The sequence below is a fragment of the Bacillus rossius genome, chromosome 1 (assembly GCF_032445375.1).
Source record: "Bacillus rossius redtenbacheri isolate Brsri chromosome 1, Brsri_v3, whole genome shotgun sequence".
NCBI classification, from domain to species: domain Eukaryota; kingdom Metazoa; phylum Arthropoda; class Insecta; order Phasmatodea; family Bacillidae; genus Bacillus; species Bacillus rossius.
Genome location: NC_086330.1, coordinates 107,344,902 through 107,358,470, shown reverse-complemented (window position 1 = coordinate 107,358,470; position 13,569 = coordinate 107,344,902). Strand labels below are relative to the sequence as shown.

General features: G+C 41.0%; 1 protein-coding gene across 3 annotated transcripts in view; it reads right to left on the bottom strand.

Moving 5' to 3' along the window:
- Positions 1-13,569, bottom strand: part of LOC134541615 (basic helix-loop-helix ARNT-like protein 1) — a 453,028-nt gene that overhangs the window by 102,161 nt on the left and 337,298 nt on the right. For all 3 annotated transcript variants that reach the window (XM_063385164.1, XM_063385175.1, XM_063385184.1), the window contains 2 exons: positions 10,575-10,657; positions 1,979-2,068 (listed from right to left, as the gene is read on the bottom strand). In XM_063385164.1, the coding sequence (XP_063241234.1) occupies positions 1,979-2,068; positions 10,575-10,657 (173 nt within the window). The remainder of the gene's footprint in view (positions 1-1,978; positions 2,069-10,574; positions 10,658-13,569) is intronic.

Below are 13,569 nucleotides of genomic sequence, written 5' to 3'. Positions count from 1 at the left end.
TTTTTCCCATTATTAATATATAATCTACTAACCTTTTTTCAGCTCTGGCGGAAACACTGTACGTCTGCCTAGGTTCGATTTATTTGCTTGCGCTGGTGTTTCGTCATTTTTTGATGCCAGACAAAACAAAGTACTTAGTTCGTGGAACATTAAATGCAGTTGCTGCCGTTTTATAACGCATTGAACCACTTCTCACTTCTGTTATTGCTTTCTCCATATAATCTGCAGTCCACTTCTTTCGTTGTGGAGTACTGTGCTTCTTTTTGCGGCCATACATAATTCTGTAAATAAAATTAGTAATTGTCAGAACACTTAAATATACTGTATCAAATATGGAATACTATTCCATATTAGGAACACAAAAGTATTCCATAATAGGTACATTACCAGATTTTTATATAAGTTGTGAAAGTTTCAACACTACATAAATGAATAGCTTGAACTATAACAAACTATCAAAGTTTAAACCTTCCACTAGCCAACTAGTAATTAAATACTAAGCGTAAAAGGGATTAGATATTTTTAATCTGTATACAGCGCTTACCTTGCACAACCTTTTAGAGGATAAAAAACGAAAAGTCGACCACCTCAGACAAACAACGCATCTATACTGAACAGCTGGCACATACAAAAGATATGGCCATGAATGAGCTCTCACTTGGCTATCTGGTACAGTTATGCCACGTTGCATTTCCTGGAAATGTAAGTATTCCATATTAGGAACGTATTCCATATTTGGCTCCCTTCCTCTATATATATATATATATACATACACACACACACACACACACTTCGGCCTGAGACGACTTAGTCTTCCCTACAATCCATACCCATCCTAAACAAATGCACTCAGTATGAGATAAGGAGGAAAAAACCGGTTCCTTACTGTAGGTCAGGACCAATTCTTTCTCCAACATCCCTGTTCTGGTGTAGTTGTGCTATAACATCACCAACATCCCTGTTCTGGTGTAGTTGTGTGACAATGGCTCCAACCTCTCTGTTCTGGTGTAGTTGTGTGATAATGTCCCCAACATTCCAGTTCTGGTGTAGTTGTGTGTTAACGTCTCCAACGTCTCGCTGTCAACGAGACGGTTAAACCCAACGACATATCATAGACACAGCTTTCTCCATGCTGCCAAAATTTGATGTCTGAGGACAACATCGACCAGATGAGAGTGATCTGTTGTCATTACAATTTCACACACTTTTTTGCAGCAGATCGTTTGAAATATTTACAACATTGAGTCTGTGTGTGACTGAAAAGTTCAACAGTACAAAAAAAACTATATTTGTTACGTTTGACGATAATCTCTCTATTTCCGAGTGATGTATACTTTGAACAGCTATTTGCAGGACGTTTTTATAAAATATTTCCGCTTGGTCTTGAGTATTGCTGTAAAAGAAATTCCGTCAAAGAAACAATCATCATAATTTAACCAGGAAGTTGGGAGACACCTATGTTACTACAGATATTTACCACACGTAATGGGTAAATGTGTTACAAAAGAGTACTGATTGTTTGTCTCTAGTTTTTTGTGCATTCTGGGTTATTATATGCAAGTCGTTGGTCAAAGCCATACGAAATAATAAAATAATAAGAATGGGTGTGTAGTTGCCACGCGCGTTAGAAGTGATACTGCGCACTTCAATAATCCACTCTAACAATTAAACTAAACAATAAAGTACACAACAACATGCTGAATACCATAATATGTACCAAATGCACGGGTGGGAGACAACCTGAGTGTGTGTGTCGCCGTGTTTCCAGGGGATGTGTCCATGAGTGTATTTATTGCAACGTGTCAGCAGCGCAACGTGATATGCAGCACTACAACGTCGATTCGCTAACGCTAGCCCGAGAACTCGGTATTCCTCCACCCCCGCCTCCCACCCCGCTTCAGAGCGTAGCACATTTCGTGACGCTCTGACGAGCCGTCTGAAAGGAATATTCACTCGGGAAAGAGATGGACGGACTGACCTGGGAGTGTCCCAGCAGCTTCTCGACTGTGTGCGTGACGAACACGATCTTGCCCGCCATGGTGACGACCAGCAGGAATCCCTTCATGTCCTGCGCACAAGACGAGACACATTCAGTCACTACTCCATCACCGCTAGACCTAAAACAGCCCAGCTGCGCAACTGCAGCGCATCACAGTTTAACTGGACATTCGGTCATCAACTTCAAAGCTGTCCCTGTCCTCAGCTGCACGAAATTTAACACTACCTGTTTTATACCTCCTCCACACTATAATTTTTTATGTGTACCCCCTTAGCTCTCGGTATACGAAATTTGGTAGGAGTAATTTCGTGAATGCGACGTAAATCCAGAAACGGAAATGTGTAACAACCACGGTGCTGCCATCTGTGGCGGATGGCGCGAACCAAAGTTCACACAGACAAAGAGAAACTTTATAGTATTAACTGTTTAGTGAATTTTAACAAGACGGACAGTATTTTAACAAAATTCCTTGTAGAAATTCAGGTCTAAAGCCAGGGTTTAGTGTTTTTTTAAGACTTATTCGATTTCATCGAAGCCGCTTAATTATATAATTTAACATTTCGCTGTGCAAATATAATGATTCGATAGTCGACGTAGCAGGTCCAACATCAGTAGTATAGGAATGACGGTACTAGATCAGGATGCAGGATGTGGTGCCGGTGCCGGTGTCCGCCATCTTGGATTGTGACGTCACGGCGGCCATCTTGAATTGTGACGTCACGGCGGCCATCTTGGACGAGCGTAATGTGACAATGTGCGTAACGTGACACTTTTTCGTGCGTGCAGCCGGCGTAACAGGAAACAGCGTAACGGGACACATTCTAACGGGACAAATCGTAACGGGACATAACGTAACGGGACAAGTATATCACGGCGGCCATTTTGGATCCGCCATTTTTATGACGTCATTGTGTTCTCGAAAATTCCGGCGATGTGTTTTCCGCCATTTTGAATGATGACGTCACCGTTGCAATTTTCGTTACGGCCGCCATCTTTAACTTTTTTATTTATTATCCGATTTTAACGATTTTTTTAAATTTATAAAAAATTAAATTAATAAAATTTTAATAAATTATGAATAAAAAATTACAAAAACGACACGGAGTTCGGAGTCCTCGGTTCGAACCCGGTGAGGGCAAAAAAATAAAAATGGCGACCGATCCTTCCCCTGTGGCGGGGTGCTGGCAGACTGACCCCCACCACTTATGTCAATGCACATATACCATCAGGTAGTATGACGTCATGTCCGCCATCTTGAAATTTGGACGCCATCTTGAAAATCTTTATTTATTATCCGATTTTAATGAAAAAAATTCCAAAAATCATCAAAAAATTAACGTATTTGAATTCTGTTTGATTATATCGATGTACGTCCTTGGTTCGATTCCCGACGAGAGTAAACAGTCGATACTTCCTCCATGAAAGCTACCTAAACTGATCTATCACCACCAATACCTAGGTATATATCGTCAACTGGTATGACATCATGTCCGCCATCTTGTCTTCATCCACTGGAGACCACCATCTTGTTTTCGTCTGCTAGAGTGTGCCGATATGTAGTATAATTATCTGGTCACCACACCTTTGACCTTGACCTTGAACTTTGACCTTGACCTTGAAATTTGACCTTGACCTTGAACTTTGACCTTGATCTTGAACTTTGACCTTGATCTTGAAATTTGACCTTGATCTTGAAATTTGACCTTGACCTTTAAATTTGACCTTGACCTTGAAATTTGACCTTGACCTTGAAATTTGACCTTGACCTTGAAATTTGACCTTGACCTTGAAATTTGACCTTGACCTTGAAATTTGACTTTGACCTTGAAATTTGACTTTGTCCTTGAAATTTGACTTTGTCCTAGTCGACCATCATGGATCCGACATTTTATGTTCATTACATGCTACCAGGAGCGACCACCTGCTGGAGTACACCATCTTGTGCGTGTACTCGTATTATAGAGTACATTTCCATCTGGTTAATTTTATTCTAACCCGCTACATTGCAGTAATCATTTATTACCGAGGTGCCCCCGCCATCTTGAAATTCGGACGCCATCTTGAAATCATGTAATTATTTAGCTAGAAATGCGGGAAAAATTCCAATAGTCTCCGAAAAAAAAATCAATTAATTTACAAATTGAATCGATGGATCCCTGTCCACGGTTCGATTCTTGACCAGAGACAGTTGTAACTAATTATTAAATAAATGTTAGGTTCTGTTTTCCATTACCTTTCGCGGAGTTTATTAATCATTCACTCTACGAAAATCAACTCAAGTCATTATACCGGACCAACGAATTAAATCAGTGCCGATTAGCCTATTATGAAAGTCTAATTTTTCAATAATCTGAATAACATATAAGCCGTTCATGTACAAAGCCACACATATAGATCAATTGCCTTCAGTCCATGAGACCGAGTCATGTCATTATCAGACGTATAGGCTAGTCATTTCAGGACCACATGACCTTCGTAATCCATCGTGACATTTTTATACATTCTAAAGGACCAAGTAACCTTGTAAAATATTTTAGTAACACCAAGAGGTGATAAACTAGTAAATATTCAATCACTACATTTTGTACTATGCGCAATCAACAAAAAAGGAAGCACCAACAACGAAAAGACAGCACCACCAACGAAAAGACAGCTCATTTGGAAGCACCGACAACGAAAAGGCAGCACCGCCAACGTAAATACAGCACATTTGGAAGCACCGACAACGAAAAGACAGCACCGCCATCGAAAAGGCAGCACATTTTGGAAGCACCGACAACGAAAAGGCAGCACCGTCATCGTAAAGGCACGGACCGCAAGACCGGGTCATGTCAATATCAGACATATAGACCATGAACTCAGTACACACAGGAAAAAGGAATGTACACGCAAGAAAACGGAACGTACACGCTGGAAAACGGAATTTACACTCAGGAAAACGGAATGTACACGCAGGAAAACGGAATATACACACAGGAAAACGGAATTTACACTCAGGAAAACGGAACGTTCACGCAGGAAAACGGAATGTACACGCAGGAAAACGGAATTTACACGCAGGAAAGCGGAACGTACATGCAGGAAAAACGGAACGTACACGCAGGAAAAACGGAACGTACACGCAGAAAAACGGAAGGTACACGCAGGAAAACGGAACGTACACGCAGGAAAACGGAATGTACACGCAGGAAAACGGAACGTACACGCAGGAAAACGGAACGTACACGCAGGAAAAGGGAATTTACACGCAGGAAAACGGAATGTACACGCAGGAAAACGGAATTTACACGCAGGAAAACGGAACGTACACGCAGGAAAAACGGAACTACACGCAGGAAAAACGGAACGTACACGCAGGAAAACGGAAGGTACACGCAGGAAAACGGAACGTACACGCAGGAAAACGGAATGTACACGCAGGAAAACGGAACGTACACGCAGGAAAACGGAACGTACACGCAGGAAAACGGAACGTACACGCAGGAAAACGGAATTTACACACAGGAAAACACAAAGTACACGCAGGAAAACGGAACGTACACGCAGGAAAAAGGAACGTACACGCAGGAAAAACGAAACGTACACACAGGAAACGGAACGTACACGCAGGAAACGGAATGATCACAGGCTCCAAAATTCATTGGCTCCAATATTCATTTACTCCAATATACATTGACTCCAATATTCATTGGCTTCAATATTCATTGGCTCCATCAGTCATTGTCACCAACAGTCTTTTGGTTCCAAAAGTCTTTTGGCTCTAAATATATTTGGCTAGAATTCTTCGAGTCTAAGAGACTATGAGGCCACATGGCTACGAGTCTAAAATGATCTAGATATTTACGAGTTATACACGGCTTGCGAGGCTAGAGCTACGAAGCTTCTAGTTCACAAGTTTACGAGACTGCGAGGATACAGGACTACTAGTCTACATGAGTACTTGACTACGAAGCTACTCGTCTACAAGGCTCCAATTGCAGCATCTGTCTTCGTCAGAATTTTCTCTCTTGCTCCAACTGCACCACCACCATTATGTTATAAGATTACATGGATACTTGCTTACGTAGCTTCAAGTCTACATGGCTCCAATGTATCATGACTACGCGACTTCAAGCAAGGAGGTTACGAGACTACGTGAATACAAATCTTCAAGTTTACGAGACTGCGAGGCTACAGAGCTACGAAGCCTCTAGAAAAAGAGTTTACGTAACTGCGAGGATAGAGGTCATCAAGTCTACATGAGTACTTGACTACGAAGCTACTCATCTACAAGGCTCCAGTTGCCGTATCTGTCTTCGACGGAATTTTCTTTTTTGTTCCATCTGCACCACCAGCATTATGTTATAGGATTACATGGATACTTGCCTACGTAGCTTCAAGTCTACGAGGCTCCATTACATCATGTCTACGCGACTACGAGCCATGAGGTTACGAGACTACGTGACTACGAATCTTCAAGTTGACGAGACTGCGAGGCTACAGATCTACGAAGCCTCTAGAAAACGAGTTTACGTGTCTGCATGGATACAGGAATACAAGTCTAAAAGGCTACAATTACTACATTTGTCTTCGACGGAATTTTCTCTTTTACTACATCTGCTCCATCACCATTATGTTATAAGATTACAAGGCTACTTGCTTACGTAGCTTCAAGTCTACGAGGCTCCAATGCATCATGACTACGAGACTACGTGCCATGAGGTTACGAGACTATGCGATTGCAAGTCTTCAAGGTTACTTGACCCCGAGGCTATAGGACTACCAAGCTTCCAGAACGTATGGTTACGAGACTGCATGACTAATTGGCGGCGCGGCTACGAAACTTCATGCCTCTAACTGACTACAATAGCACTATTCAGTGGTGAGAGTTAATTTATCTCATGCAAAGGTACTTGCTGCAAGTAGTTCCGCTTTTCAACATCAGATGACGTCACGTGTTGCTTGCAGGTAAATAATATTTATTTCTTATATGCGGGATGCTCACTATCGATCGCATAAGAAGGATGGCTTCGTTAGTCTCCAAGGAGAAGGAAGTTCGTCCTTCCTGCTAGTACTTCTCAGATTTCTCACGGTCCACCATCTTGGATTGCGATGTTACGGCGACCATCTTTGATGGGTGTGACCTTGACCTTTGACCGAAACCGCAGGAATTATAGCAAGCACTCGGATTAATCATCAAAATATTGTTAAGAATAATCAGGAGCACACGGAGAAAACCATCACAATATTGATAAGAATAATCAGAAGCACACGGAGAAAAACGACACATGTTTTCTTTGATATCATAAAATTACAGGGAAAAAAATTTAAAAATAAAAATAAATTAATAAAAAAATTAAAAAATACATAAACTGATTCTGCTAGCTTGTAAACTTATCATTGTTGAGCAAAGATAGAGTTTTAGTACTGTGTGTACGTTCCGTTTTTCCTGCGTGTACGTTCCGTTTTCCTGCGTGTAAATTCCGTTTTCCTGCGTGTACATTCCGTTTTCCTGCGTGTAAATTCCCTTTTCCTGCGTGTACGTTCCGTTTTCCTGCGTGTACGTTCCGTTTTCCTGCGTGTACATTCCGTTTTCCTGCGTGTACGTTCCGTTTTCCTGCGTGTACGTTCCGTTTTCCTGCGTGTACCTTCCGTTTTTCTGCCTGTACGTTCCGTTTTTCCTGCGTGTACGTTCCGTTTTTCCTGCGTGTACGTTCCGCTTTCCTGCGTGTAAATTCCGTTTTCCTGCGTGTACATTCCGTTTTCCTGCGTGAACGTTCCGTTTTCCTGAGTGTAAATTCCGTTTTCCTGTGTGTATATTCCGTTTTCCTGCGTGTACATTCCGTTTTCCTGAGTGTAAATTCCGTTTTCCAGCGTGTACGTTCCGTTTTCTTGCGTGTACATTCCTTTTTCCTGTGTGTACTGAGTTCATGGTCTATATGTCTGATATTGACATGACCCGGTCTTGCGGTCCGTGCCTTTACGATGACGGTGCTGCCTTTTCGTTGTCGGTGCTTCCAAAATGTGCTGCCTTTTCGATGGCGGTGTTGTCTTTTAGATGTTGGTGCTTCCAAATGTGGTGCCTTTTCGTTGTCGGTGCTTCCAAATGTTCTGTCTTTTCGTTGTCACTGCTGTCTTTTCGTTGTCGGTGCTTCCAAATGTGCTGTATTTACGTTGGCGGTGCTGCCTTTTCGTTGTCGGTGCTTCCAAATGAGCTGTCTTTTCGTTGGTGGTGCTGTCTTTTCGTTGTTGGTGCTTCCTTTTTTGTTGATTGCGCGTAGTACAAAATGTAGTGATTGAATATTTACTAGTTTATCACCTCTTGGTGTTACTAAAATATTTTACAAGGTTACTTGGTCCTTTAGAATGTATAAAAATGTCACGATGGATTACGAAGGTCATGTGGTCCTGAAATGACTAGCCTATACGTCTGATAATGACATGACTCGGTCTCATGGACTGAAGGCAATTGATCTATATGTGTGGCTTTGTACATGAACGGCTTATATGTTATTCAGATTATTGAAAAATTAGACTTTCATAATAGGCTAATCGGCACTGATTTAATTCGTTGGTCCGGTATAATGACTTGAGTTGATTTTCGTAGAGTGAATGATTAATAAACTCCGCGAAAGGTAATGGAAAACAGAACCTAACATTTATTTAATAATTAGTTACAACTGTCTCTGGTCAAGAATCGAACCGTGGACAGGGATCCATCGATTCAATTTGTAAATTAATTGATTTTTTTTTCGGAGACTATTGGAATTTTTCCCGCATTTCTAGCTAAATAATTACATGATTTCAAGATGGCGTCCGAATTTCAAGATGGCGGGGGCACCTCGGAAATGAATTATTACTGCAATGTAGCGGGTTAGAATAAAATTAACCAGATGGAAATGTACTCTATAATACGAGTACACGCACAAGATGGTGTACTCCAGCAGGTGGTCGCTCCTGGTAGCATGTACTGAACATAAAATGTCGGATCCATGATGGTCGACTAGGACAAAGTCAAATTTCAAGGACAAAGTCAAATTTCAAGGTCAAAGTCAAATTTCAAGGTCAAGGTCAAAGTTCAAGGTCAAAGTTCAAGGTCAAGGTCAAAGGTGTGGTGACCAGATAATTATACTACATATCGGCACACTCTAGCAGACGAAAACAAGATGGTGGTCTCCAGTGGATGAAGACAAGATGGCGGAATAAAGATTTTCAAGATGGCGTCCAAATTTCAAGATGGCGGACATGATGTCATACTACCTGATGGTATATGTGCATTGACATAAGTGGTGGGGGTCAGTCTGCCAGCACCCCGCCACAGGGGAAGGATCGGTCGCCATTTTTATTTTTTTGCCCTAACCGGGTTCGAACCGAGGACTCCGAACTCCGTGTCGTTTTTGTAATTTTTTATTTATAATTTATTAAAATTTTATTAATTTAATTTTTTATACATTTTAAAAAAATCGTTAAAATCGGATAATAAATAAAAAAGTTAAAGATGGCGGCCGTAACGAAAATTGCAACGGTGACGTCATCATTCAAAATGGCGGAAAACACATCGCCGGAATTTTCGAGAACACAATGACGTCATAAAATGGCGGATCCAAAATGGCCGCCGTGATATACTTGTCCCGTTATGTTATGTCCCGTTACGATGTGTCCCGTTACGCTGTGTCCTGTTACGCCGGCTGCACGCACGAAAAAGTGTCACGTTACGCACGTCACATTACGCTCGTCCAAGATGGCCGCCGTGACGTCACAATTCAAGATGGCCGCCGTGACGTAACAATTCAAGATGGCCGCCGTGACGTCACAATCCAAGATGGCGGACACCGGCACCACATCCTGCATCCTGATCTAGTACCGTCATTCCTATACTACTAACATCTAATTCTATCGGCGGGTGAGGAAACTACGTGCCATTCGCGTCCAGAAAAGAAGTTGAAAACACAATTTTCGTATGCATTTATCACGCTTGACATTGCTATGAAGAATTCTACGTTAAATTTCGTGTCCGAGTTTCCTATTATTAGTGCATTTGCAACACGAGACCACACAAATTTTCTCGTTACCGAGGTTATATGCTACATATCACTGGTGAGTACTGTAAGTCTCGCTCACATTTTTTTTGTACACAGACATATAATGGACATTATAAACCTATTTGTTGGATGTGAAATCCACCGTATAAATATGATAACCATCCTTCGAAATGAATTTTTTACTAATTAAATATAAAATATTTTAGTTTTAATGGGAAAAACTTTGATATGATGCATACAATTATTTTGCTGTTATAAATTAAGCAACATTGTACTTGATAAAAAAAATCTTCGCTTCTGGACATAGAAACCGTTTGCTTCTCCTTGGTTAATTCAAAATACCAGATTTCAGAATCTGGACTTCAATTTTTCCCATTAACCCTGCGATATATACCATGGATTCGTGGGAAATAGATTTACAATTAGTAAAAAACAGGGGGGCGGGGGCTCAATTCATTAGTGTGGTAAATGCCCCAACAATGTCTTACAAAGCAAGTGATAGCTCTTAGCAACAGGAATTTTCACTGGAAGGAAAGACATAGCTGCGACCCTACCTCCAGGAACCCTTGAGGGTAGAGGCACGACGAGTCCAGGAAACTGGGCAGCTGGATCTTCTCCTTGTCCGCGCACGTCAGTGCTGGAAACAAACAAACAACCCACTTCACCACACGTGCAATTCAGTTACGCGCTGCACGCAAAACATCCCGCAGTTTACAAACGATCAAAATAATGTTCTCAGCACCGTTCGATAGTGCTACCATAATGTACTGCGAGAATGTACAATCCTCGTCAAAATTATGGAGCGAGATGGCACAGTGGCAAGATACTCCAGGATGACCTGCACTTGGCGGGGCCCCAAACATTTTGGATAGGGGCCTTATCGGTGGCCTAGGAGGTATGGAATAGCCATCTCTCGGAAAATGTGAAGAATGAACTATTTATAGCAATCTTTTTAATCCAATCTTGAACTTAAATTTAGGTGAATGTTTTGGTGAGTTGTAATAAGAAATTCCATATTATTTCGTAATAAATTATAATTTAGTTATTTTTATAAATACTAACGATCGAATTCCGGTTAACTCGCGTCACTACATGAGACAGTAATTTTTTTGAAAAACTTTTATAGTAAGAAACTGAAGGGATTGATTGAACAGCACTTTGAATTACATGCTAATAGCTTTTGAAATCATTCATGTCCGTGTTTGCAACAGAGCACGAGACACACGAGGAAAGTAAAAAAGAAAAGGCCCGACGCGGTGGCGCGTTTCGAATTCCGGTTCGGCCAGCCTGATTCCGGTTTTCCATGGTTTCCAGAAATCATTGCAGCCAAATTCTGGTATGGTTCCTTCCTATACGCCACTTCCTTTACCAGCATCCCCATATGTGTCGCTGAGTGCCACGTGCTGTCACTTATTGACCACGCGGTGGACGAGACTTTAAGCCCAAGTGAAATAAAAACAAACTCGCCGAAATTCTTGTCATGCGCCACTACCTTCAAACAGCATGCACCCGCTAGCGACAATCCTGTAAGCCGGAACTGAAAGTTAATTTACTCAGTTTGAAAGTCAGTGTCGTACTTCTATTTAAATACTGAGTGTTTCAAGCACAAGTACAAGGCACTTCATATAATTGGTTCTGTTGAAAATCACAAAACCATCATTATTTTTAAATACATCGCACTATTTAACAATGTCATTACTTTAAACCGTAAACTAGTTCTCAAACAAAACGCTTAAAAAAATTTATACGTCACTGGAAAAAAAACTATATACTTTGTTAAAAATTTCGTCACGAATAGTGTAAACAAAAATGCACTATTACAGTTTTTAAACACTTATTTACAACGTGATAAGCTAAATTCACTGTTTTTATAAGCCCTCGTTCTTAGAAAAACTATAAAACTGTTACTGTATTTAGTTTCCCTGCTGTAGCTGTTGTAATCATTACAGCGAGCCTGCAAACAAGCAATACACAAGACTTTACGAGCCGCACACTGCTAATATACGCTGTATCACGCTCCCACATTAGCGGCTGCAGCGCTCCTAACGTGACGTGACGTCATGCCAGGCGACGGGTGGAGGGGGAACACGGGCGAGACTTCGCCTCCTTTCTTATACCATGAGTCCATGAGTTTCAACTGACACCTATCTCCTAGTCCAACCACTAAATGGGGCAAAAAGATTAACAACGAATTATTACATAAGAAGGTTAAACATGATTTAGGTTTGGCAATAAATAACTGCAGCCTAGCTAAATAAAATTCCTAACAGGTTCCAGAAAACAAATTGATAGATTGAAAACATGAAACAAAACATAGGCGTACAAATGCATTTAAAATGAGTAATGGAACAGTAGTATGATTTAGTATGTTCGGGCTCAATGTTATTCTTATGGGTCTACGATTTTGTGGTGGCTTCTTGTGGCGGCTTCCCAATCGTAAGGATTCGGTCATGTTCGGGCGTTTTCGCCGCTCGTGGTTTATGATCAGGACCTCTACGGCCATTTTTGACGACGCCAAATCCACCACATATTGTAAACCACAATTTTTGAAAATATATAATTATTTAGCTCTAGATATTTGGGGGGGAAAATTCCACAACTATTCATAAAAAAATTCGCTAGTAAAATAATTATTGATTCGATTAATTTCTGTTCTTCGATCGATCATTGCTCGATGTAAAATTATAATTTCATGTTGAAAATATTTATTTAATAAAATATGGCTGGAAAATCCTAAACGAGCCTCAAATTCCTCACCCATCAGCAGCCAATAAGCTGCCGATGCTATCTTGGCCATCATATTGTTTTCAGTAATCGATACAAGGAGCGCTAGTGTCACGTAGTACACACATCATTTGCTAGAGTGCATTGCCGCCATAGTAGTTTTATTTTTATCCGCTAGAGTGCAGTAGTATTTATTACCTTGGCCGCCATCTTATCGGCAGTCGTGGTCACCATTTTAAAAATCCATAGTTATTAAGCTATAATTTCGGAAAAAATTCCTAATTTCATCAGTAGTATGTAAATGTATTTCCTAGATCAGGGTTCAGGGTGTGGTGCCGGTGCCGGCTCCGCCATCTTGGATTTGTGACGTCACGGCGGCCATCTTGGATGAGTGTAACGGGACATAGCGTAACGGGACAAGTTTGACCTTGACCCCGGCGGCCATTTTGGATCCGCCATCTTGGATCCGCCATTTTGGATGACGTCATTGTGTTCTAGAAAATTCCGGCGATGTGTTTTCCGCCATATTGGATGATGACGTCACCGTTGCAATTTCCGTTACGGCCGCCATCTTTAACTTTTTTATTCATTATCCGATTTTAAGGAATTTTTTTTTAAATTTATAAAAAAATTTAAATAATAAATTATTAATAAAAAAATTACATAAACGACACGGAGCTCGGAGTCCTCGGTTCGAACCCGACGAGTGCAAAAAAATAAAAATGGCGACCGATCCTTCCCCCTAGGTGACTGCAGGCAGACTGACTCCCACCACTTTTTTTCAAAGCATATATATCGTCACCTAGTATGACGTCATGTCCGCCA